This window comes from Dreissena polymorpha, chromosome 3 (assembly GCF_020536995.1).
Source record: "Dreissena polymorpha isolate Duluth1 chromosome 3, UMN_Dpol_1.0, whole genome shotgun sequence".
Classification (NCBI taxonomy): Eukaryota; Metazoa; Mollusca; class Bivalvia; order Myida; family Dreissenidae; genus Dreissena; species Dreissena polymorpha.
In genome coordinates, this window is record NC_068357.1 from 22,026,531 (window position 1) to 22,050,628 (window position 24,098).

General features: G+C 34.6%; 1 protein-coding gene across 1 annotated transcript in view; it reads left to right on the forward strand.

The window, feature by feature from the left end:
• Positions 1-24,098, forward strand: part of LOC127873263 (muscle-specific protein 300 kDa-like) — a 106,603-nt gene that overhangs the window by 50,321 nt on the left and 32,184 nt on the right. Inside the window, 9 exon segments of the mRNA XM_052417037.1 lie at positions 7,524-7,585; positions 9,292-9,387; positions 12,386-12,466; positions 12,963-13,055; positions 18,755-18,879; positions 19,109-19,305; positions 19,799-19,890; positions 21,192-21,329; positions 22,906-23,217. Coding sequence (XP_052272997.1) covers positions 7,524-7,585; positions 9,292-9,387; positions 12,386-12,466; positions 12,963-13,055; positions 18,755-18,879; positions 19,109-19,305; positions 19,799-19,890; positions 21,192-21,329; positions 22,906-23,217 — 1,196 coding nt within the window.

A 24,098-nucleotide genomic window follows, 5' to 3' on the forward strand; every position in this document is an offset into this window, starting at 1 on the left:
ATAATTCCTTTCTTCTTTGGGTTCTTTAAATCTTTGGTATAATTGATTTGGGGTGATAACAGGCTTTGTTTTAACTGGTATCCTGGTACAAAAATGTTTGCAGAGATTCCCAAGTGTTTGCAAAGATCTATCAGGTTATTACAATACAGACCTTACTGGCTGATAGAATTATTGGGTATTGATTACTGAGGTTTTGTGGTCAGAATTAAGACCATACCCATTTGTAATTGATCTGATACTGCAACATAATGCATTTACAAATAGTGTATCATACAAGATTCAGTTAGCCATTGATACAACATGTTTTTGTAGTAAATGATATATTATTTTAAAAAGTAGGCTCTAATTGTTACTGTTCATTTAGTTTCTCAAGAAAATGTTAACATAAACAGGATATTTTGAAAAAAAAAACAACAACTTTTGTTTCTTTTTATCTTCTTTTTTGTAATGCTTATTATTTGCAATTTTAACCTTTTACATGCCTTGTCCAGAGAGACTTTGTGGCTCAGTTAAGGTGTTTGTACGCTGATTTCAGTAAAATTCATTTACAATAGAAACAAATGAGGCATACAATATGCATACAAAACATCAAAAAGGGCAATGTCTTTTTGCTGCATGACTTGAGAGGAAAACAGACATCTTGAAGGTGTAAAAGCTGTTAGACACAAATTGTTTCCATATTATGTCTGCGATGGTCAGTGCACTTGTATAGTGTTTCCTAGCCTTGAAAGTAATTGCAGAAAGTGCTAAAGCAATAAACTGAAGTGGGTCCTAATTATTGCTTCCATTTGTTTCTCATTAGTATAATTATGATGGGTTTTTTGCTTTGGGCATCAACTTAGACTTACAAATAAAGAATAGACTTAGAACCAAGAAACCAACTTCCAGACTTGTAATATATACAATCTTTCACTGGTGATAATGTGATTTAAAAAACCCATGAAGAATGATTTAGATAGAGGTGGTTAATACCGAGTTTGACTAAACATTGAAGCAATTCTTCAATATTCCAGTTCAAAGAATATTCTTCAATCTTAGACTTAAGTCTAAAAATTGTTTGGTGAATACAGGCCCAGGTTCCATGAGTATTGTTAGGTCCTTACTACAACCACATGGACGCTTGATATTACAGGATATATCTTGGATGAATTGACATTAAAGCACCAGGGACATCATGAAAGAAAACCAGGCCATCATGGTCCTCTTGTTTATTAAAAATAAAACATGTTCACCACAAGACCAAGCAGTTTTCCTCAAATGACTATATAGTAACCTTGTGAACACTCTAAACGTCACATTTAAAAACTCTTCTTGAAACTTGCTCATAACATTTGTTGAAGTAATATTGGTAATGAAGCAATATCACTGCAATGCTCAGAGGTTTTTTATTTGGTGTGAAACATTGTATTATGGCTCTATGCAAAGTCTTTTTAAATAATGCCTATTGGGTTAAAGTTGGCTCTGTCGTGGAGGTCACATTGTTTTCCTTGTATAAATTCGGCCCTGTTGTCTTAAATATATTATAAACATCTATAGTCATCATAAGAGGTTCATTGGCTCTTGACTTGGTAGAATTTGCATCTAAATGGTATTCTGAATTTTTGAATAATCTGTGGTCAATATAAGCTGTTTAATGTTTGTATTTTGGATAAGTCAATGTAGGGATTTATATATCTTATGGCTGATGATCCACATTGGTGTTGACATGACCAGATTTTAGCAGCAATCTTTAATCTGTTGAATCATTAATAAGTTCTTGTGGGTCAATATGTCTTCTGTAGTATAGTGTGACTATCATTGACTTTGTATTGGAACAACAATATTTATGCCCCCCTTCGAAGAAGAGGGGGTATATTGCTTTGCTCATGTCGGTCGGTCGGTCTGTCCACCAGGTGGTTGTCAGACGATTTCTCAAGAACGCTTAGGCCTAGGATCATGAAACTTCATAGGTACATTGATCATGACTCACAGATGACCCCTATTGATTTTGAGGTCACTAGGTCAAAGGTCAAGGTCACGGTGACCCGAAATAGTACAATGGTTTCCGGATGATAACTCAAGAACGCTTATGCCTAGGATCATGAAACTTGATAGGTACATTGATCATGACTTGCAGATGACCCCTATTGATTTTCAGGTCACTAGGTCAAAGGTCACGGTGACCCGAAATAGTCAAATGGTTTCCGGATGATAATTCAAGAACCCTTATGCCTAGGATCATGAAACTTGATAGGTAGATTGATCATGACTAGCAGATGACCCCTATTGATTTTCAGGTCACTAGGTCAAAGGTCAAGGTCACGGTGACCCGAAATAGTCAAATGGTTTCTGGATGATAACTCAAGAACGCTTATGCCTAGGATCATGAAAATTCATAGGTACATTGATCATGACTTGCAGATGACCCCTATTGATTTTCAGGTCACTAGGTCAAAGGTTAAGGTCACAGTTACCCGAAATAGTAAAATGGTTTCCTGATGATAACTCAGGAAAGCTTATGGCTAGGATCATGAAACTTCATAGGTACATTGATCATGACTCGCAGATGACCCCTATTGATTTTCAGGTCACTAGGTCAAAGGTAAAGGTCACAGTGACAAAAAACATATTTACAAAATGGCTGTCACTACAACTTAGAGCCCATATGGGGGGCATGCATGTTTTACAAACAGCCCTTGTTGAATAAGATTTCTGTTTTTTCCTTTGAAAATGTGGTGTTTATGTATCTCTTTGTATGAAAGTTTGTGAAGATGACAATTCTTCACTTAAATATTTTGAGAACCTTTGAAAACAGATGGTGATTGAGCTTTACGCAAGCATTGTATGGTATGACTCCTTTATACAGTGTATTGTATCCTGATTTTGATCACTTTGCGCTTCATGATTCCGATCACTTTGTTTACATTAAGAAGGCGGCTGTCGTGATGACGTCACACACAAGGGCTCCGAGTATTTTGTCTCACTAACATTACTACGCTTGAAAATAAATACAAACACCACCAAAATGAGGAAAAAACAATTATAATTGTATTTCAAAATCTTACTTCAACTAAAATAATCCAAATTTCATAAAGCGTGTCTGAAATTAAAAACTACCATGCACACTTGGTGATGCACTGTGGTGGCCAGTAGCCAGGGTTGTCTTGTAATTCTACAGGTGCTAATACCCTACAGAGGATGATAGGTCTCCCAAAAGAGAATAATTAAGTCATTAGGATCTGCATGTTATATTTCCCCTCCCACTGTCAATTGCTTGCTCATAAGCCCAGTAGGAAGGGCAAGTGTTTGCAGTTTGAACTGTTTTGTAGGTGTGTTTAATCAATATTGTGTTTATCAAAATAATGTGATCCAGTGAAAAAATTGATAAAAACTTGTCTTAATGTGCATAAAGTATCATCCTAGATTAGCCAGAGCAGTTCGCACATCAGGAACTACTCTTTCTACTTTTAATCGATCTTTTGTTTAAGGTAGTTTTTTGAAAAAGAAAATCTAGTTTATAGGACAAGTTTTGTTCCAGATAACTCCTGTTTTCCCAGTGCACGGCTCAAACATAAAATGAAAATTACTATATGCACATGTGTATTTAATTGTTTTGTAGTTTGTTTTAATCCAAATTATCTGTTGAGTCCACAACTCAGTGTTTTTTGAAATTTCAAAAAATACTGTTACAGCAGTTATCATCAATTGAAAACTTTGTAGATAATACTTTTCTGGATGGTTTTCAATTTGGTGCAGTATATTTCATTTTTACTAGGACAAGTGTTTGCAAAACAGAAGAAAACATATCCTTGCAATGGATGATATAAACACTGTGAATTACTTGCAGGATTATTAGTGATGGTATTGCCTTTGGGCATCTGATAGGGAAAGCCTAATTGCTTATTAGGCAGTTAATTAAGTTGACCTATGCATACAAGAGTAAGCATTTGGGTCATGGTGAATTTACTGGCATTTGGATTTTGAGAATGGTTTATACCTTTTGGATATGTGGTACTTACGATATTCTTGGAATGTTTTAGACATTTTGGATATGTGGTACTTTAGATATTCTTGGAAACGATGTAAGTGGAAGTCTATGTTATTTTTAAATGATCTTAATCTGAACAGAAATAGTTCAGATCTTATGTAGACTTTCTTTATATTGAATAAGTGAAGAGATTGTTCCAACAAAAACATGTATTAGGAGAAGATTTGTTATGGGAAATTTTCTTATTTTAGTCAGTTTATACTTTTTTGGATATTAAGATTAAATACATTAAGATAAGAACTGATCATGAACTTAATTGACACTATTTGACACAACGGTTTCATTTTAGTAAAATTGTATTTTATGAACCAACCTGAACAAAAAACTGAAAAAAATGAAACATTTAGTGTTTGGATAAAGACATGCTTCTATTTCATTTAAGAGTTGAAGGTTTTGAAGAAAAGGCATAGTATGCAATTATATGTAATTAAGCAGTCGTTGTCAGGTATATCACTTAGGGAAAAAATAAGCTTTTAAATAGATCTTATTTATCGTTTGCTATATGAAAAAATTACAAGAAGTTCAAAGCTTTAATATACATATCACAACTTCAATAGGTTTGTTCAAGTTTCCTTTATAAAGAAACAAACTATATTTCAAAATGTTTTTGCTTTATCAAATAAAATGACATCTTAAGGTGTATCATTATAACCAGGTTGATTTATAATACTTATACTGGATTGAGCTTTATTGGGCCTGGGTCATCATTTGGAAAGTCAGTAACAGTTGTTATTAATGCGCCAGTTTAATTATCTGCGATTGGTGGACTTTGCTTTGGAAATCAGATGTTCTTGCAGTATTGCATTTATATGGTGGTTACTCCATGGAGATGCAAATTGATTTTATTAGAAGCAGTTATGTAAGGCAATGATGGGTCAAAATAGTGAAATAATACATTTGGTAAATACATTTATGTAAAAACACACAAACATATGTGGTTTTCATCTTCTAGCACATCCTTGATTTCATTTCCTGTACAATACTTATTTAAGCCATATAATAATAACTGAGTTATAAGAAATTCATATGTTTTCAGTGTACTTGATTGAGCAACAAAATTTGAATAATAATCCTCAAAATATTACTACGTTACAAGTTGTATGCATTATCAAAGTATGAATATTGAAAATAGTTACAATGGTACACTGCGTTTTGAATACCATTGATTGGCCTTCATGGGCTGTGGTTCTTTTGAATTCCCTCTATTTGATCATCACATGTTACCTCCATATAGCTGTCATAATTTGACTATAAATTGAGTACACTGAAATACCGACAAGGCTGTTTATTGAGATTGTTGTGTGTGGGTTTTTTAATGATTCAGAAATTGTAAATATGAGTAGTGTTCTGAGAAACTAAGCATAATGCATGTGCATAAAGTGTCGTCCCAGATTAGCCTGTGCAGTCCGCACAGGCTAATCAGGGACAACACTTTCTGCTTTTATGACATTTTTCGTTTAAATGAAGTCTTTTTTTTAAGCAAAAATCCAATTTAGGCGCAAAGTGTCGTCCCTGATTAGCCTGTGCGGACTACACAGGCTAATCTGGGACAACACTTTAAGCACATTCATTAAACCCCTATTTTACAGAGCACGGCCCCTATGTAAATGTGCTAGCAACAGGACAGACACTATCATTATCACTGTCACAATCATCATCATCATCATCATTAATATCATTGTCATCTTCAACACCACCCCTTCCACCACTGACCATGATGCATAGGAATATTGCTGCTTTAGTGTTCTGTTACATCAAAACACATATTTTTGTTTAAAATTTATTTGATAGCACTTTGAAGTGTTTAAAATAAAATGCAATACTTGTAAAATGATTGATTTTTCCATCAGCATGCATGGATGTTTTTGTAAATAATGGATTAGTTGATGTGTTGGAGATAATGTTTGATTGAAACCATTTGTGACAATGTTAAATGAATATTAATGAATTGGCATGTTTTGATGTCATGGCAGGCTGGTTGGCTCTATTATGATCCATGGAGAGTATTATTGACTGTGTTTATCATATGAATAGGCACAATTGTAAATGCATGTAAATCATTCCAAATGTGTTATTGACATTTTTTATGTGATACACACACATGCCTTGTATGTATTGTCAGCATTTTCTTAGCAACTGAAGCTTGGTAATTAATGGCAAACAAATTACTAAAATATATGGGGCTAAAATAACATCAGGCTGAAAATGTGCTTTTACATGTGTGTTTTTCATTGATTTCCACAGCTCCTGACAGCAAAAAGATCTATACTTGTTTGTATTGCAATGCCTTAATGCATGTAACAGAAGTGATAAAAGAAGTTCCAAAAAACTGTTTGTTTGTCTGTATAAAAGATAATCATCAAGTTGTCCAAAAATAAGAAATGAAGTTCTTTTAATGCTTCATTTGTTTTCCAAGAAAAGCATTAATGAGATTGAGAATACCTTTTGTAAGTTCAGCATTTTTGCATCATAGTGTTTCCATATATGGAACTTTGTTCCTATTGCCTGAAAAGTTTAATGGGCCAATCTTTCAGTGGATCTAAGGGCTTCTTGTAACAATTATTTCTTTGATCACTGTTTTGTGTTTGAGTTACTGTACTAAACTATTGAGCCTTGATCTGGAAAAACAATGCTAAATGCATGTCTGTAAAGTCTTGCCCAGATTAGCCTGTGCAGTTCCCACAGGCTAACCAGGAAAACACTACTCTTAGACTGGATTTGTGTTTAGAAGAGGCTTCTTTATAAAAAATGTTTCCATAAGAATGGAAAGTTTCGTCCCAACAACACTACTCACATGCATTAAGCCCCATTTACTCAGAGTGTGGCTTCAATATGTTCACTGGCACTGTCTTGTATTGTCATGTTTAGACCCTATATGATGTTTGCATAGTTTATTTCCATTTATGTCAATACAGTTACACTTGTGCCTGTCATTGATTCCTACATGGCAATATGGAATAAACACATGGCATAGTCTCCTAGGTTACAGACTGCATGCAACAGTATTTATGGTAGCTAGCTTGGGATGATTGTGAAATATGTATTTTGAAGTGTTGCAAGAATTTATTTGGTCATTTTAGCAGGGTTATATATCATGTAAAGTGGATAATGTAATGGTAGAACTATTAATATAAGGATGATTGACACGTCCAGTCTTGTATGATTGGTTGAATGGCAGATAATGTGTATTTAGTGAAGAAACTGTAGACAGCAAGTCTACCTAAGTCATTCATAAGATACCCTGATTTACTCACTGTTGTTATCATCACCATATATTAGGATTGTAGGAATATGTCTATATAAACCCCTGCCAATTTTAATAGACTCACCGATGATTTAAACAGTAGAATCACTGATAAACCACAATCATTTTCTGATTGGCACCATAAATTAGTTAAAGCACTCAGAATATATTGCAGAATTTCCTTAATTGCTGATTTTTTAAGTGGATATATATTTGTCTTATTTTATGGGTATTTCATTTGTGTATTTTCAGATGAACAAGAGAGAGTGCAGAAGAAGACATTTACAAACTGGATGAACACATACCTCAAACAGGTAGGGGTTGTTGTAATGATATGAGCCTTGTCCTGAGAAAACTGGGCTTAATGCATGTGCATAAAGGTAAAGTGTCATTCCAGATTAGCCTGTGCAGTCCGCACAGGCCAATCAGGGACGACACTTTCCGCTTTAATGGTATTTTTCGTTTAAAGGAAGTCCCTTTTTACCAAAAATCTAGTAATAGCGGAAAGTGTCGTCCATGATTAGCTTGTGCAGACTGCACAGGCTAATCTGGGACGACACTTTACGCACATGCATTATGCCCAGTTTTATCAGAACAAGACACATATAGACATATTGCAATAAGGCTCATAAATCAGTTCCAATGTCCACATTGATCTTGTTGGAAATCTAATGTTAAGTTAACCCTTTGCTGTTCAGAAGCAAAGTGAAAATGGCTTTTGCAACTAGCATAAAACCAGAACAGCCTGTGAGTAACTCTTCAGTCTGTTCAGGTTTTTTATGCTGTTTGCTGCTCATCAGTATCTTAAGGTCGGAAATGAAGCCTTTAAAACTTGATTCTAGTAAAGAAGATTTTTTATTTAACTAGATTTTCTAAGGTACTGAAAACACATCAAAATGCGTTAATAAGGGGTAAAGGGTTAACAAATTGGACATGCTTATAATACAATGAGTGATGTTATGCAGAAATGGGTCTTATGCCAGATGTGGCAAGTGAAGCCCCAGACCAGCCTTCACATTAGGGCAGTCTTGTTAGAAGCTACTCTGTCCACTATAAAGTCATGCAAGTTCTCAAAGTCAGTACGCATTGCTGCATATGCCTATAAACCTATATTGCTTTTAAGAGACATAATGTTGAAAATGTTTATGCATGGAAATTTATAAGAGCTGTGAACAATTGGAATCATGGAAGACAGGAAGGCATAAGCAAAACCCTTGTTTCCATTAAACTTTAGTAAATGTTATGTTTGAAAATATTGTGCAAATTTTGAGGTTATTAAACATATCCTTATTGTTTGACCTTGAAAAGATAAAGATACCTGTATATGTTTATAAAATATAATGCACACTTGAATAATTTAAGCAATGACTTACCTTAAAAGCAATGCAATTATTGAAAGATTTCATTTCAGTGAATACTGTTGTACTGTTTCACAACTAACAACTTATTAATTTGCAGCTGTAAGTTTTTGGTCACTTCAATGAGGACTAAAAATGCCCTTGGATTCTTGTCTAATTTAAAAAAGTCCTTTCAGCTCTGTATGCCCGTTTACGAGATAATTCTGTTTGTCCTCATTTTGCGGGGAAAATATTATTTAATGTTGTGATGTCCCTTTTAGCAAATAAATGAGCCGCATTCTATGAAAAGGGGGTTTAATGCATGTGCGTAGTAAAGTGTTGTCCAAGATTAGCCTGTGCAGTCCACGCAGAAGCTATACAGGGACAAGGGACAACACTTTCTGCATAAACTTGATTTTTTAGTAAGAAGAGTCTTTCTTTAAATGAAAAATATCATTAATGCCGAAAGTGTCGTCCCTGATTAGCCTGTGCAGACTGCACAGGCCAATTTTGGACGACACTTTAGGCACATGCATTAAACCCCCTTTCACAGAGCACGGCTCACATAGTTATAACAACCCATTGATTGGCACTTCTATCAGGATCAATTATGGGGTTATGTTTATTTGAGGTAATTTTTGTGAGCACTTTTGTTGCTCATCTTTTGCTGTGTATGTTCACAGAAGATTCCCCCTATGAAGGTAGAGAACCTGTTTGAGGACATCAAAGATGGCGTGGTTCTACTATCACTACTTGAGGTCCTATCAGGAGAGAAACTGGTAAGAAATCATTACATACGGATTGGTATTGCTTGACTAATAAAGCAAATGTTTTGCTCTGTTAAAACTTATTTAGAAATTTTAAATTTATGTTACCATTATTGCCTGTTTACAACATACATGCAAAATATTTCAATATTATACAGACATGTCAAACAACCGACCCATGGACTATGTGCACTGCTTTGTGCAACAAAATCACCTTTTCTCCCACGTTTGCATACATTTTAAGATTTATACTGAGAACTTAGGTATGTTTTGTTTTCACCCATGATCTGAAAATCAATATTGGAACCCAATTTTCCTTACCACTCTTTCACGGGTCATGGAGGGGGGGGGGGGAGACATTTCCAAACAAAATCAAGCCAGGTTTACGTTCTGATAATCAATTTTGCTGTAAATTGAAGCATGGTCAGATAAATAAATGATTGAATATCAATAAAGCAAACAAAATGGGCTACTCACCTTCCATCTTACCTGATGAGCTGTTTAATTGTTGGCTGTTTTTGGTCAACAAACACTGGCTTCTGATGATGTATTGGGCAATAAGGGAAGGTTTGAAAGTCATGTTTACAAACAGATCTGGAATCAATTTACAAATACATGTCTTTCATGTAATCAATATTTTTCCTTAAAAAAGTGCCATGGTGAACAAATTTGTTCAAATTTGATGTATGTTTTTGGGATATGCAATTATTCCTAGTGTTCATTGATCTTCTTGTTGAGAAGAATACATTTTTGTTTATCTGTAAGCAGTGAATTATTTAAATCCTGGAACAATCCATGCTTATCAGTTATGATTTTCTTTATTGTTCTTTGAATATTAGATGAAGAACAAAATTAGTTTTTGAATACTACTTTAATACAATGCAGACATTATAGTCCCGAACCTGAACGCAGCTTATTAAAATATTTTTCATTTCAGTTGCACAAATATATATCAAATAAATAAAAGTATGTAAGAAATCAAATAACATAATACATAGCATAATCATTCATCATTCAACAAATTCCAAAACATCATAACTTCCAAATGATTTTATTGACCATTTAACAAATTGTCAAGATATTACTTGAAAATGATGTGTTTTTACCAAGCAATATAACATTAATAATATCATGACAACAATAAAAACTTGTTGACAAGTTTGATGAGACATGCAATGGTATGACTGCCTCTGCACAGGTGTTCAGAATGTGAAATTGGAAGCTTAGCATTTAATATGTTATATAGTAGCCATTAACAGACACATGTAAACATACTGAAATCTATTATCGAGACCTTGCATTAACTATCTGGCATATCAGTATTTTTGTAATTGAAAAATTGGTAGTCAATCTTGTTTAATTGTCCAATTTTCTGGTCAAATGATTTTAATCATTCAGTTATCCTGTTTGACTAAATAAGAACATGTTCTTGCATGTAAAGGCTGTAATAATTCAGATTTCTGTTAATCAGTTGATAACCATTTGCTGTACAGGTATATAATGATTGTAGGACCCAAAGTCAAAAGTATGAAATATTTGTTTCTTTTGTGATAAAGCATGAGACTATTCATGAATGTTTCCAATCAGGCAATCATAATGGACCTTCTGATTGGGAAGTATTAAACTCTAATATTGTCGGACTGGAACAGTGCCAAGTTTTAAATCTTATTTAGCAAGATAATGTCTTGACACAAGTATATTGTTAAACAGGATATATTGAAATGTTTAATGAGACACTGCAGTTTTATTAAACTTTTCAAACTCTGGCCACCAGTGGGGGTACACTGCAAACTCTCATGTCTGCAATATCAAGGAAGTTTCATTGAGAAATTACTCCTAATTTTCAGAAAATGTTTATCGTCTAAGGTTTTAGTCGTTTTCTGTTCCTCTTGAAGTGTCCTTGTTAATGTTCAAATACTTTGTGATCAGTATGTTTCAATTGTATTTCAAGACCTACATTTAATTAATTTAATGGGAATGCAGTGTTGGCGGATTTTTATTTGATCAAATGATAATTACTTGCAATTATATATTTTCAAAAATTTCATGTCTGCCAGAATTTTTAAGTAGACTAAGCAAACAGTTTTATGCTAAAAACATACTTCATTTAAATTATTATGAAAACATGTAACATTCACCATTTTTGCTAGTCCTCATTTTCAATGGTAAGTTAGTTTTGCCTTCACCAGCCCTCTTTGTGTATTAACCTCTATCAGATCAATAAGCTTCTGATACATGTATGAATAAATATGCAGAGTTTAATCATTGCGTATTTGAGCTGCATCGTACAAAAATAGGTCTTATACCATGTGTGGCCATCATAGCTTCAGAAAAGACTGCCCCTCTGCAGGTTTGGTATGAATTACCATTTCCACTTAAGAGAATAAAAAACCTTGTGTCACTTTATTGCACAGGGTAGCTCCTTACCAGAGTGCGTGAATGTGCAGGCTGGTTTGTTGTGACCCTGGCTGCATATGGCATAAGACCCATTTTCACATGATGTGGTTCATTTTGTTTTGGGGTGAAGTATGTTTTCATTGACTGCGATTTAAAGGGGAATCTGGACCATGTTTATTGGGATAAAATAGTTTAACCTTATATGAACCATGCCTCAGAAATGTTTTGATGTAATATAGAGTCAAGGTGGTGTAAGGAGGGGATGGGGTGAATTTATTTTCATTATTAGGGTAAAATTGAATGTATTCACACCTTTTTTTTCATTTTCTGGGGATAATTATTTGGTTAATTGTATGTATGAGGAAGAAATTATTAGATCGAATGAGTAAATATGATGTGATATAAGAAAAATGTAAATTTTACTGAAACATTTGACAAAATGCCAAACACAGATATGCAAAATTTCTGTTAATATTTTCAGAATCTGTACCAATCAGTTTGTCATCTGTATGAATTCATGTCAATAACACATTTCAAATGTATGGTTAATTTAAGTACTGCATTTGTGTTTTTCTACAATTGTCATATTCAACCTGCAACTGTTTATTTCCAGGCAATGGAGCGTGGCAAATTGAAGAGGGTTCACTATGTCAGCAACTTATCAACTGCCCTGAAATTTCTGGAGAGTAAAAAGGTACAGTCTTGTGAAGTTGATTGCTTGTCCCATCTCATTACGTTACACATGCACCACAATAAGTTATACGTTTCAATAAAATACAACTCTGAAATCACAGAATTGTAATATATATTCATAACTTTTATTATCACTTGTGCATAAATTTGGTATGCTGGACATCAAATGAGCCTCGCTTTGGGAAAAACAGGGTATAATGCATGTGAGTAAAGTGTCATCCCAGATCAGCCTGTCCAGTCTGCACAGGCTAAGCAGGGACAACACTTTTCACCTTAACTTGATTTTTCAAGAAGGAGATCTTTCTTCAAAGGAAAAATACTTTAAAAGTGAAAACTGTTCTCCTGATTAGCCTGTGCCAGACTATGCAGGCCAATCTGGAACGACTCTATATGCACATGCATTAAGACCAGTTTTCTCTGAGCGAGGTCGATTTTCATTCTGAGTTATAATATCCGTGACCTGTTATATGTATTGACAACTGTTGTGTTATTTCCAGATCAAACTTGTAAACATCAATGTTTCGGACATTGCTGATGGCAAGTCTTCAATTGTGCTGGGTCTTATTTGGACCATCATCCTGTACTTCCAGGTATAGCCTTCAGTCAATTACATACAATTTAAACATGTTTAATAACTCCATTTAAAAAAAATCATCCTTAAAATTGTTTATGCCCCCAGAAGGGTGGCATATAGCAGTATTCTCTTTAATAACCCTTTTCTGGAGGTTTATTTTAAACAACACTTTTAGATATTGAGCTGATTTTTGATATGTGAGTCTACCGACATGACTTACAGATAAATTTTGAGTTTTATTGGGGTCCAATTATTTTGTAAGAACTAACAGGCCTTGGACACATGAATTTTCATTAAAATAGAACTTCTGGATTGTTTTCCAAAATGCTTTTAGATACTGTCCAAGGCATGTAATTCTGTGAAATAACAAAGGACAATAACTTGGTCATAATGTTTTAAATTGGGATATAGCTGCTGTGTGGCTTCAAAGAGCAGTAGGGGGCATTTTGTTTTCAAAACAGCAGATCTTGTTTGTTATTCATTTATTTGTAGTGCAAAATGTTTTGGTGGAAGTTCATGTTGATGTATTTTGATAAAAATGTAATATTGGAAACTGTATTATGAGGTTAATACTTCAAGTTAATATAATCAATGCCTGATGATGCTGTATCACTCATGTTAGTTTTCAATATCATAAGTCATATATTCATACATACCTACAAAATGAATATTTATTTGGGCATAGTGTCTTAATAAAAATGGTGTTAGAATTTCTATTAATCTAATCTATTTTAGCATCATGGAATTATTGCCTTTACTTATTATGCTCCCCGAAAATTTTCGGCGAGCATATAGTTGCCAGTTTGTAGTTCCTTCCTTACTTCCTTCCTCCCTTCCGTCACACTTTTGTTACAGTTTCTCTTAGCACCTTAAATATTTTAACGATCTCTTACATATTTGGCATGTAGGTACCTTGCATGGACCTCTACCTTTTCATGAGGTTTGAGGTCACTGGAGTCAAGGTCAAGGTCACCGAGGCTAATAATAAATTTTTCCATCACACTTTTGTTACAGTTTCTCATAGCACCTTCAATGCTTTACCGATCTCTTACATATTTGGCATGTAGGTACCTTGCACGAACCTCTACCTTTTGATGAGGTTTGAGGTCACTGGGGTCAAGGTCAGCGAGGCTAATAATAGATTTTTTCGTCACAATTTTGTTACAGTTTCTCATAGCACCTTCAATATTTTTCTGATCTCTTACTTATTGGCATGTAGGTACCTTGCATGGACCTCTACCTTTTGATGAGGTTTGAGGTCACTGGGGTCAAGGTCAACGAGGCTAATAATAGATTTTTCCGTCACAATTTTGTTACAGTTTCTCATAGCGCCTTCAATATTTTACCGTTCTCTTACATATTTGGCATGTAGGTACCTTTCGATGAGGTTTGAGGTCACTGGGGTCAAGGTCAAGGTCACCGAGGCTAATAATAGATTTTTTAAAGGTGGTTATTAACACATAGATTGACAAAGCGCATCATCGGGGAGCATCCATCGGTTACACTGATATTCTTGTTTAATACTGAACACATATTGTTGGTTTTTAGTGTCCATTTACTAAATATTTTGTTCCTTCTAATTAGAATGGTTTTTAATGCATAATCTATATACTAGTCTACTTTACATTAATAATTGGAATAGTTTAATATATTTCAATATTATTGAATACATAATAATTAATGTAACATCATAAGCATACACAATGTAACCTTCAAGACACAAAACATATAATTATACTGACTATTTCATACAATGATCATTATTTCATATAGTAAGGATATTGAAAATATTTTTAAATCATTCTTTATTGTCTGTGCCATAAATATTTCATTCTTCCTTTGCTGTATAATTTTCCACACATTTATATCATTGAGCCTCCCAATTGGAAAACGTGGTAAGATGTGTAGAGCATCGTACTTAATAAGCTGTGCAGTCTTCACAGGCTAATCGGGGACAACTCTTTCTGCTTAAACTGGATTTTTGCTTAGATGAGACTACTTTTAAGTAAAAAATTCCATAAAAGCGGAAAGTGTAGTCCCTGATTGGAATGTGTGTAGTTCACAGGCTTGTCTGGGATGAAAGTTTACGTACATGAATAAAGCCCTGTTTTCCCAGGGTGAGAATCTATGAGCTGTGCTCCGTGAAAAGGGGTTTAATGCATGTGCGTTAAGTGTCATCCCAGATAAGCCTGTGAAGTCCGCACAGGCTAATCAGGGATGACACTTTCCGCTTTTATATTTTCTGTTTAAAGAAAGTCTCTAATTAGCAAAAATCTAGTTTAGGCGGAAAATGTCGTCCCTGATTAGCCTGTGCGGACTGCATAGGCTAATCTGGGACGACACTTTGCGCAAATGCATTAAACCCCTTTTTCACAGAGCACAGCCCCAATTATTACATTTGTATTCATCTAATTGAGTTGTTTTATTCCATGCAGCTGTGTTTCGTAAGTTCCCATCCACATAGGGGCCATATCTTTGTCATAACACCATCACTGTATTCAATGCTTTCATTGTTTGCTTCATCTAACAACATCAGTTATGTCTTGTTTCAAGAGGGAAATATTGTTATTGACGAATGCAAGATTTTTTCAGAAAATTTAGATTTCATCCCTAGCTGGATTAAACAGATTAATTTTTAGTTGCCCAAGATCACAAACTTCACCACATGTTGTTTTGCTATTCACAGAAAAAACTCATGATGTTCTTTTATACATATGTTGAAATTCTTAAATTGTGTTAAATATTACTCAAAGTTTATGAATATTCACTTCTTCTCATATAAAAAGTAAAAAATACCTTTCATATTTTTTTGTTCAGGTAAAAATGTATACCTTTCACATTTTTATGCCCCCGCATTGAATGATCAGGGGTATATTGTTTTTGGCCTGTCTGTCTGTCATTGTATGTGTGTGTCTGTCTGTCAGTCTGTCCCAAAACTTTAACTTTGGTCATAACTTTTGCAATATTGAAGATAGCAACTTGATAGTTGGCTTGCATGTGTATCTCATGGAGCTGCAGATTTTGAGTGGTGAAAGGTCATCCTTCAAGGTCAAAGGTCATTTTTTCCTAAAAAAGCTGCCATGCGGCTTCAAAGCGCAGAAAGGGGCATTGTGATTCACAAACACAGCTCTTGTTTTGTTATTTTTATGCCCCCAGATCAAGAGATCGGGGGTATATTGTTTTTGGCCTGTCTATCTGTCTGTCATTGTGTCAGTCAGTCATTGTATGTGTGTCACAAACTTTAACCTTGGTTAAAGTTTGATAACTTTTGCATTATTGAAGATAGGAACTTCATATTTGGCATGCATGTGTATCTCACGGAGCTGCACATTTTGAGTGGTGAAAAGTCAAGGTCAAGGTCATCCTTCAAGGTCAAAGGTCAAATATCATTGTATTTTTCTTTCCTAAAACTTAAACCTTCGTTAAAGTTTGGTCATAACTTTTTTAATATTGAAGATAGCAACTTGATATTTGGCATGCATGTGTATCTCATGGAGCTGCACGTTTTGAGTGGTGAAAGGTCAAGGTCAAAGTCATCCTTCAAGGTCAAAGGTCAAATTTATGGCTTCAAAGCGGCGCAATAGGGGGCATTGTGTTTCTGACAAACACATCTCTTGTTTCAGTCTGTTATGTGTTTTAGGTTACTAGTACATCTTTGTTTATGAATAGGGGGTATTTCTCTCTTAAAATTAGTAAAACTTTAAATCTTTCATGTTCTTTGCATCATTTTTTGACACAACTTATTTGTAGGTTCAGACAGTACCATTTTACTTTGAAAGCCTAGAGAGAGTTTTAAGGGTAACTAAAGGAATGAAATCCCCTGTGTTTTGTTGTCTGTGATTGAAGCAAGGTTCCTTGACGTCCAGTAAAGCATGACTTTGTGGACCATCTTGAGTTTGAATTCGATTTGAAGGCTGTAGTTCAAAGTATTTATAATATATGTTTAAGGATTGTTTTTTATCCCCCGCCATAGGCGGAGGAATATTGTTGTGGCGTTGTCTGTCCATCCTTCCGTCCGTCCGGAGCAATATCTTGGAAGTGCTTTGGCAGATTTCATTGAAACTTGGTATGAGTATATATATATGGATAATAGGATGATGCACGCCAAATGGCATTGTACACCATCTGATAATAACAGAGGCCCTTTGTATCTTGAAAAAATGCTTTTTGTGTGTCCAGAGCCATATCTTGGAAGTGCTTTGGCAGATTTCATTGAAACTTGCTACGAGTGTCCAGAAGCATATTGGGGGAGGATATCAATTCAACGAATTTGCTTGTTGTCCTTGTTTTTGGTTATTAAATGAGCAGTTGCTATAAAAAAATAAGATAAACAGTTTGAGCCGTGCTCTGTGAAAAAGGGGTTTGATGCATGTGCGTTAAGTGATGTCCCAGATTAGCCTGTGAAGTCGGCACAGGCTAATCAGGGACAACACTTACCGTTTAAACTTGATTTTTACTTAGTAGATACAGAAAATATCATAAAAGCGGAAAGTATAGTCACAGTTTAGCCTGTGCAAACTGCACAGGCTAATTTGGGATGACACTATATGCACATGCATTAAACCCCATTTTCACAGAGCAAGGCTCAATTATATTTGTGTGCCTGTCACGCATGTAAAGGCAGAAAATATTTTAGATTCAATAACATAATATAGGAACTTTTTTTAATGAACAGGTTCCCTTTATATTGATAACATTGAACATACATTGATTGTATTGTTATTATGATAATTATTATTATTCATTTATTGTCCCCTAACGGTTTCACCGGAGGGGCTCCCACTTATGGTTTGCGCTTTGTGAGTCTGTCTGTCTGTCACACTTTTCTGGATCCTGCGATAACTTTAAAAGTTCTTCATATTTTTTCATGAAACTTGAAACATGGATAGATGGCAATATGGACATTATGCATGTCATTTCATTTTGTTCCTATGTCAAAAATTCTGGATGCTATGGCAACAAATATAAATAAAAAATCTGATAATGGTGGAATTTCTGACAATGGTGGAGCCGGTAGGGGACATATATTGCTTGGCAATAGTCTTGTTTGTATTATTATTCCATGAGTGTCAGAGAGACATACATGTTCTATTGCATGCAAACTGATGCAGCTTGAATTATAAAAGTCTATGTTGTGAAAGTGTATACTGTATAATTAAAATTATCTAGTATTTTTCAGTAATAGTATATAAATGAGTTTATGTACTGGTATGGCTTAAGTGCCAAAGCATGAACTAACATGAATGGTTATATCCAAATTGTGGCATGTTGCTGATGTTTGTTTTCAAAGAATTACTTGAAAACAATGCATGCTTGATTTTAAGAGGATTTCTGCAGAAATTACCTTTATTACTTACAATGGTGCCATAATTGAAAGTATGGCAGGCAATTTTTCCTTTTGACCATTTTTGTTTGGGGAATAGTCATAAAACATTGTGAATGGTAAGAAAATTGAAGCAACTGTGAGAATATTAAATAAAGAAGAAACATATACAAACAAGATAACCAAGATGCCAATATGTTGGTAGTACATTAAAAAATCTCCGATGCCAGTATTTCAGACAGGTTTCTACTAAATTACATTCTTTACACTTAATTGCAGACTGAAAACAAAATATATCCCTCTCTTTGTATACATGTATTTTATGACTACGAATTTACTGTTGCATAACCATTTATGTTTGAGTGATACCTATGGTCTCTGGTTTCCTGCAGATTGAGGAGGTGATGGTTCCCCAGCAAGCAGAAGGCACAGAGCAGCTCCCTCTAACTGCTCTTGACAAGTTCCGAATGAATGCAAAGAAGGCCCTCTTGGCATGGACAGAAAATGCTATCACGAAGTAGGTGGCGCATTTACTTCATTTTACATGCAATTTTTCAATGGCAATAAGTTGATTTAAAGTTGTAAGACCTGGCTTATGGTTACTACTAAGACAATTCTGTTACCTTGCGGACAATATGGAATTGAACTTAATGAATATTTAAACCTTTTTGTTCTGGTGTAGTTGTATAAATATATGTTTTAAAATCAAACTTATTTATAACAAAACAATTTTTTTTTTATTGCAGACGATATGGTATCGAAGTCAAAGATTTTGGCAAGAGTTGGCGAGATGGTCTTGCCTTTAATGCCATCATACACACAATCCGACCTGACCTTGTGGACATGGACCAGGTCAGAAAACAGAGTGCCAGGGTCAACCTTGAGAGCGCCTTCTCAACCGCTGAAGATCACCTTGGCATCGCGAGACTTCTTGACCCAGAAGGTGGGAATACAAACCCTGTACCATTCGGATAGTCATTTTAACGCTTTTGTAGTCCCTTAAAATATCAAATAAAATTAAAGACCTGTCTTGTTAGATATAAGACTTAGATGCTTCATTACCAAAATTTAAGACACTGATAAGCAGCAAACAGTTGCACATAGCCACTTTCAGTTTCCTTTTGAGTGGGAAAGGGGTAAGGATCTTTTTCTGTATGTGATTTTTTAAGCAGTTTTTTGTCATCTATAATATTGCAAGCTCTGATTAGCCTGTTCTATGCAATTAATACTTACACAAGAAAATTGCTAAGTAGATTATTAAAATAAATCTTAATATTATACTCCTGCAACCAAGTTTGGGATGGGGGTGAATGTGAATGATAGATTGCTGGTTTAAACTTCTCACACTGGTCTCAATTTAATTCTTCTCATGAAATGTATATTTTGTAAGTCATCAATTAAGTTCTGGACAAAGATTCTTTTTTAATGAATTTCAGATGTGGATGTGGCCAAGCCTGATGAGAAATCTGTGATGACTTACGTTGCTCAATTCTTGAAGGCCTACCCAGAGGCTGGAGAGGACCCATCTGTAAGTAGTTCCGCAGTGTGTATTCATACACTGGTTTGAATAATTGTAATGCCTCATCTGTAAATAGTCCTTCATGGGGTGTTTATGGTTGTTTCAATAAATTTAATGACGTGTCTTAAAGTTGTACAACACTTTTTATTCATATGCTTATTTGAATAACTTTAAATACATGCAATTAAGTTGTCAAAGCATGACATTTAAACTTGCATGCATTGTTCTCTATAATATGAAGTTATGTATGCACAGTATTTATACTCCTATGTTAATTTGTTTCTGTTATTCTCTATTTTCACCTTGCTAAGTTTATTATCATGATGGCTTGATGGCATATAGAATTGGCGCTGTCCATAAGTCCGTCCGTCTGTTTGTCACAAAATTTATATTTGGTTGAGGATAGCAATTCAACAAATTTGCTTGTTTATTCAAGGACAAGGATTTGAGGATGTTATTGATTGACTTGATTTGCTGTATACTGTCATTACATTAATTTGTTTCTTGTTTTAAGAAAATACAGGTAATTCTAAACAGCTTGCTTCCAGGGATAGTTAGTTGAAATTAACCTTAGGACATGGCATTTATGTCATTATTTGTATTTCAAGCATCTAACCATTTATTCTTTAGTGTATTGTATGAATATAAAAAAAGATAAAAAAAATCAGGCATTTTCACAGAATATAATAACTGCAATTACATTATCTGTAAAACATTTTGAAATATGCAATATATATTCAATACAAATAAATAACTTATATTGACACCAACTGATGTGCAAAATTTGTATGAGTTTATATTGTGCAATTCATAATTTAGAATTCAGTCTATACTTGCACTTTTAGACTAGTTTGGTAGTAGTTTTATTTATGACAAATGATACAGTTTTGTTATGTTTCTATAAAAGTTAAAATAATATGAGATGTCTGTCATTTGTAAATATGTGATAATTGGATTCAGGAATGTGATTTATTGGGGCTATGATGCTTAGAAATAGTATTACAATTTTCCTTTGGCTTTGCGGTTTTACTTGAGTTCTTGAGTTTCAAAATGAAATGTGCCACTCACAATCTTTCTGTTAATGAGAGTTTCTTATACCAAATGATATAATGCGATATGCTTAATAGTTCAGTTGAGAAAAGTTTCTTATGCCAAATATCCTTATGCCATGTATGATCTTTAGGTTTAGACAAGTTTCTCACGCCAAATGTGCAATTATGTCATTAACACTCTTTCTGTTTCCATAATTGGATTGTACCAACTGGCTGGTATGGCTTGCTATTATAAGTCGCTCTTTCCCTTCTCCATAGTTACGAAAGAAGACAAAGACCCCTGCTGAGCAGGAGATGGCCGACTACCAGGAGTTGCTGACCTGGTGTAAAACAGAGGCTGAAGAGGTTTTGCAGATCGTGGAGCAACCTGTTACAGACCTACATCAGGAGTACATGGTTAGTTGCTATGGTTACAAATGCATGGACACAAAGTGTCCTCCCAGATTAGCCTGTGCAGTCTGCAAAGGCTTATCAGGGATTACACTTTCTGTTGCTATGGAAATTTGTATGCTCCCCCAAAATTTATTTTGGGGGGAGCATATAGTCGCCGCTTCGTCTGTCCGTCCGTCCGTGCACAAATTTTTGTCCGGACTATTTCTCAGCAACTAATGACCGGAATTCAATGAAACTTTATGGGAAGCTTCACTACCAAGAGATGTGCATATTGTCAGCAGGTTCTGGTCCGATGATTTTTTACAGAGTTATGGCCCTTTGAAATTTTCCATTAACTGTACATATACTGCAATTCTTGTCCGGGCTATTTCTCAGCAACTAATGACCGGAATTCAATGAAACTTTATGGGAAGCTTCACTACCAAGAGGAGATGTGCACATTATCAGCGGGTTCTGGTCGGATGATTTATCACAGAGTTATGGCCCTTTAAAATTTCCCATTAACTGTACATATAGTGCAATTCTTGTCCGGGCTATTTCTCAGCAACTAATGACCGGAATTCAATGAAACTTTATGGGAAGCTTCTTTACCAAGAGGAGATGTGCACATTATCATCGGGTTCTGGTCAGATGATTTTTCACAGAGTTATGGCCCTTTGAAATTTCATATAAAATATTCTTGTCCCCCCAACTACTGTGCCCTCAAGACGTTTCCTTTTATCTGAATATATAGTGCAATATTGTGACAAAAACACCTTTGGGGAGCATCACCTGTCTCAGACGGTTTCTTGTCTAAATATATAGTGCAATAATGTGACAAAAAAACCTTTGGGGAGCATCACCTGTCTCCGACGGTTTCTTGTTTTTTTATCGCAGCGCAGAGTGTCACTGACCTGCATCAGTGTTGTCTTTGAATAGTGTGTGAGGACTGCCCAGGCTAATCTGGGACGAAACTTAACGCACATGCATTAAGCCCAGTTTTCCCAGAATGAAACTCATACAATGAGTTATCATGATTTCCTTCCATTTTATTATAGGATATTAATGGCATGATGGGTTTTAATTACAGCTGTCTTGGTAATAATAAAAGTCCAGTTACCCTAATGAAGATTTTGATTTAATGACCAGTAGGTGGCAAATTGATGTGGAGATTAAAAGTTTTGTATCATGGCATTCAGTACAATGAATACATTTTGATCTACCATTTTGATAAGTATTATGTTTGTTCAAAGTTATGAGTTACAAGTAATTGAACATATATTAATGGATATAAGCTCAATTATGAGGATTTGTAATAAGAAGTCAACATGAAATTCTGTATTGGCATAAAGCAAATGTACAAACGTGTAATCAAAACAAGTGGTGCCTATTTATTGCACAATACTCGTGGAGATCTCCAGAAACATTGAATAATTAAACACTGGCTGTCTTGAAGAGATAGAATTTGTTGGAAGCACATCTTGAATGTAGTGATGTTATATCTTGTAAGATTCTCCATTGTTTTGGGTATTTTTTCTGTTGTAAATATTTAAAAATGAATACAAGCTGAAGTTAAATGTATCTTGTCTTAAATGTATAGGATTATTTGGCATTCAAAGCAGAAGTGGACAGAAGGGGGCATATTTATAACAAATTAGACGAAAAAGTCCGAACTGGAAAATCTGTAAAATTCACACCGGAAACCTTCAAACCCCTTGAAGAGACCTGGAAGAAAGTGGCTCGACAGACACGTCTCTGGCTGTGGAAATTGGACGCAAGCCTGCCGGGAAAGCTTGGAAAGTTTGGCGATTGGTTGAACCAGGCAGAGGAGATTCTAGAGCTTGAGGAAGAATTCTTAGAGAATCCCAATGAGATGGCAATGCAGCTGGGAAAAATACTACAGGATCACAGGGTGAGAGATATTATTAATTTTTTTTTGTGTTGGTTGGAAGGTTGTTGTTGGATGAAAAATGATTGAGTAAATAATTCTGAACAATCAAGAACTCATAAATGAAGAGTCTTTATGAATGATCCATATTTAAGAGCAAATCAGAATAAACTTGTTATTAACCAACAAGTACATGTTTGAAAAATTCAGTTATGTCTTCCTGGACCTGATAGTTATATTATAAATGAAAAATATAGTGAATTTTACGAGAACAAAATGTAATGCAATACACAAGAGAAAAAAATGTTATGAAAATTATTCCACCACATAATTAAACATATTGTAAAGTTGAGTTAAAGCTTTGATTAATTTATGGTTCCGTTTGCACTGCTATTTTTTGGTATGACAATAGAATTGTGTGTTGCATAAAGATGTGCTCATATTTTCAAATATTACAAACAATTTATGATATTTTAATGACATTCATCTTGTTGTATGTGTATATTTTTGTAAAAACAACATTGTAGCCATGTGATTGGCGTTACTACCTGAATGGATTTTGTAATCATGGCAACAACGAGGTGAGGTGTCTTATAACCATCGATTTAAAATAAATATTTTATCAAGTCTTCACATTTGCATTTTAAGTTAATTCCATTGTGGTGGTTTTCCTTTGTAGTAACATTATCTTATGTTAATTGTCCCACTATTTCTAGCAACTATTCACTTAGTAAATTACATAAAATATAAACATATCTGTTCTGTATACGGGCACAATGCATGTTGTCTGGGTTTTGGGACTTAAAAGTATTTGTCTTATTGGAATAAGTTTTTGTTTTTACTTTCTATATGAATGAATATTTTTTTATTTGGAATAAATTTTATATTTTGATAGTGACAGTGTC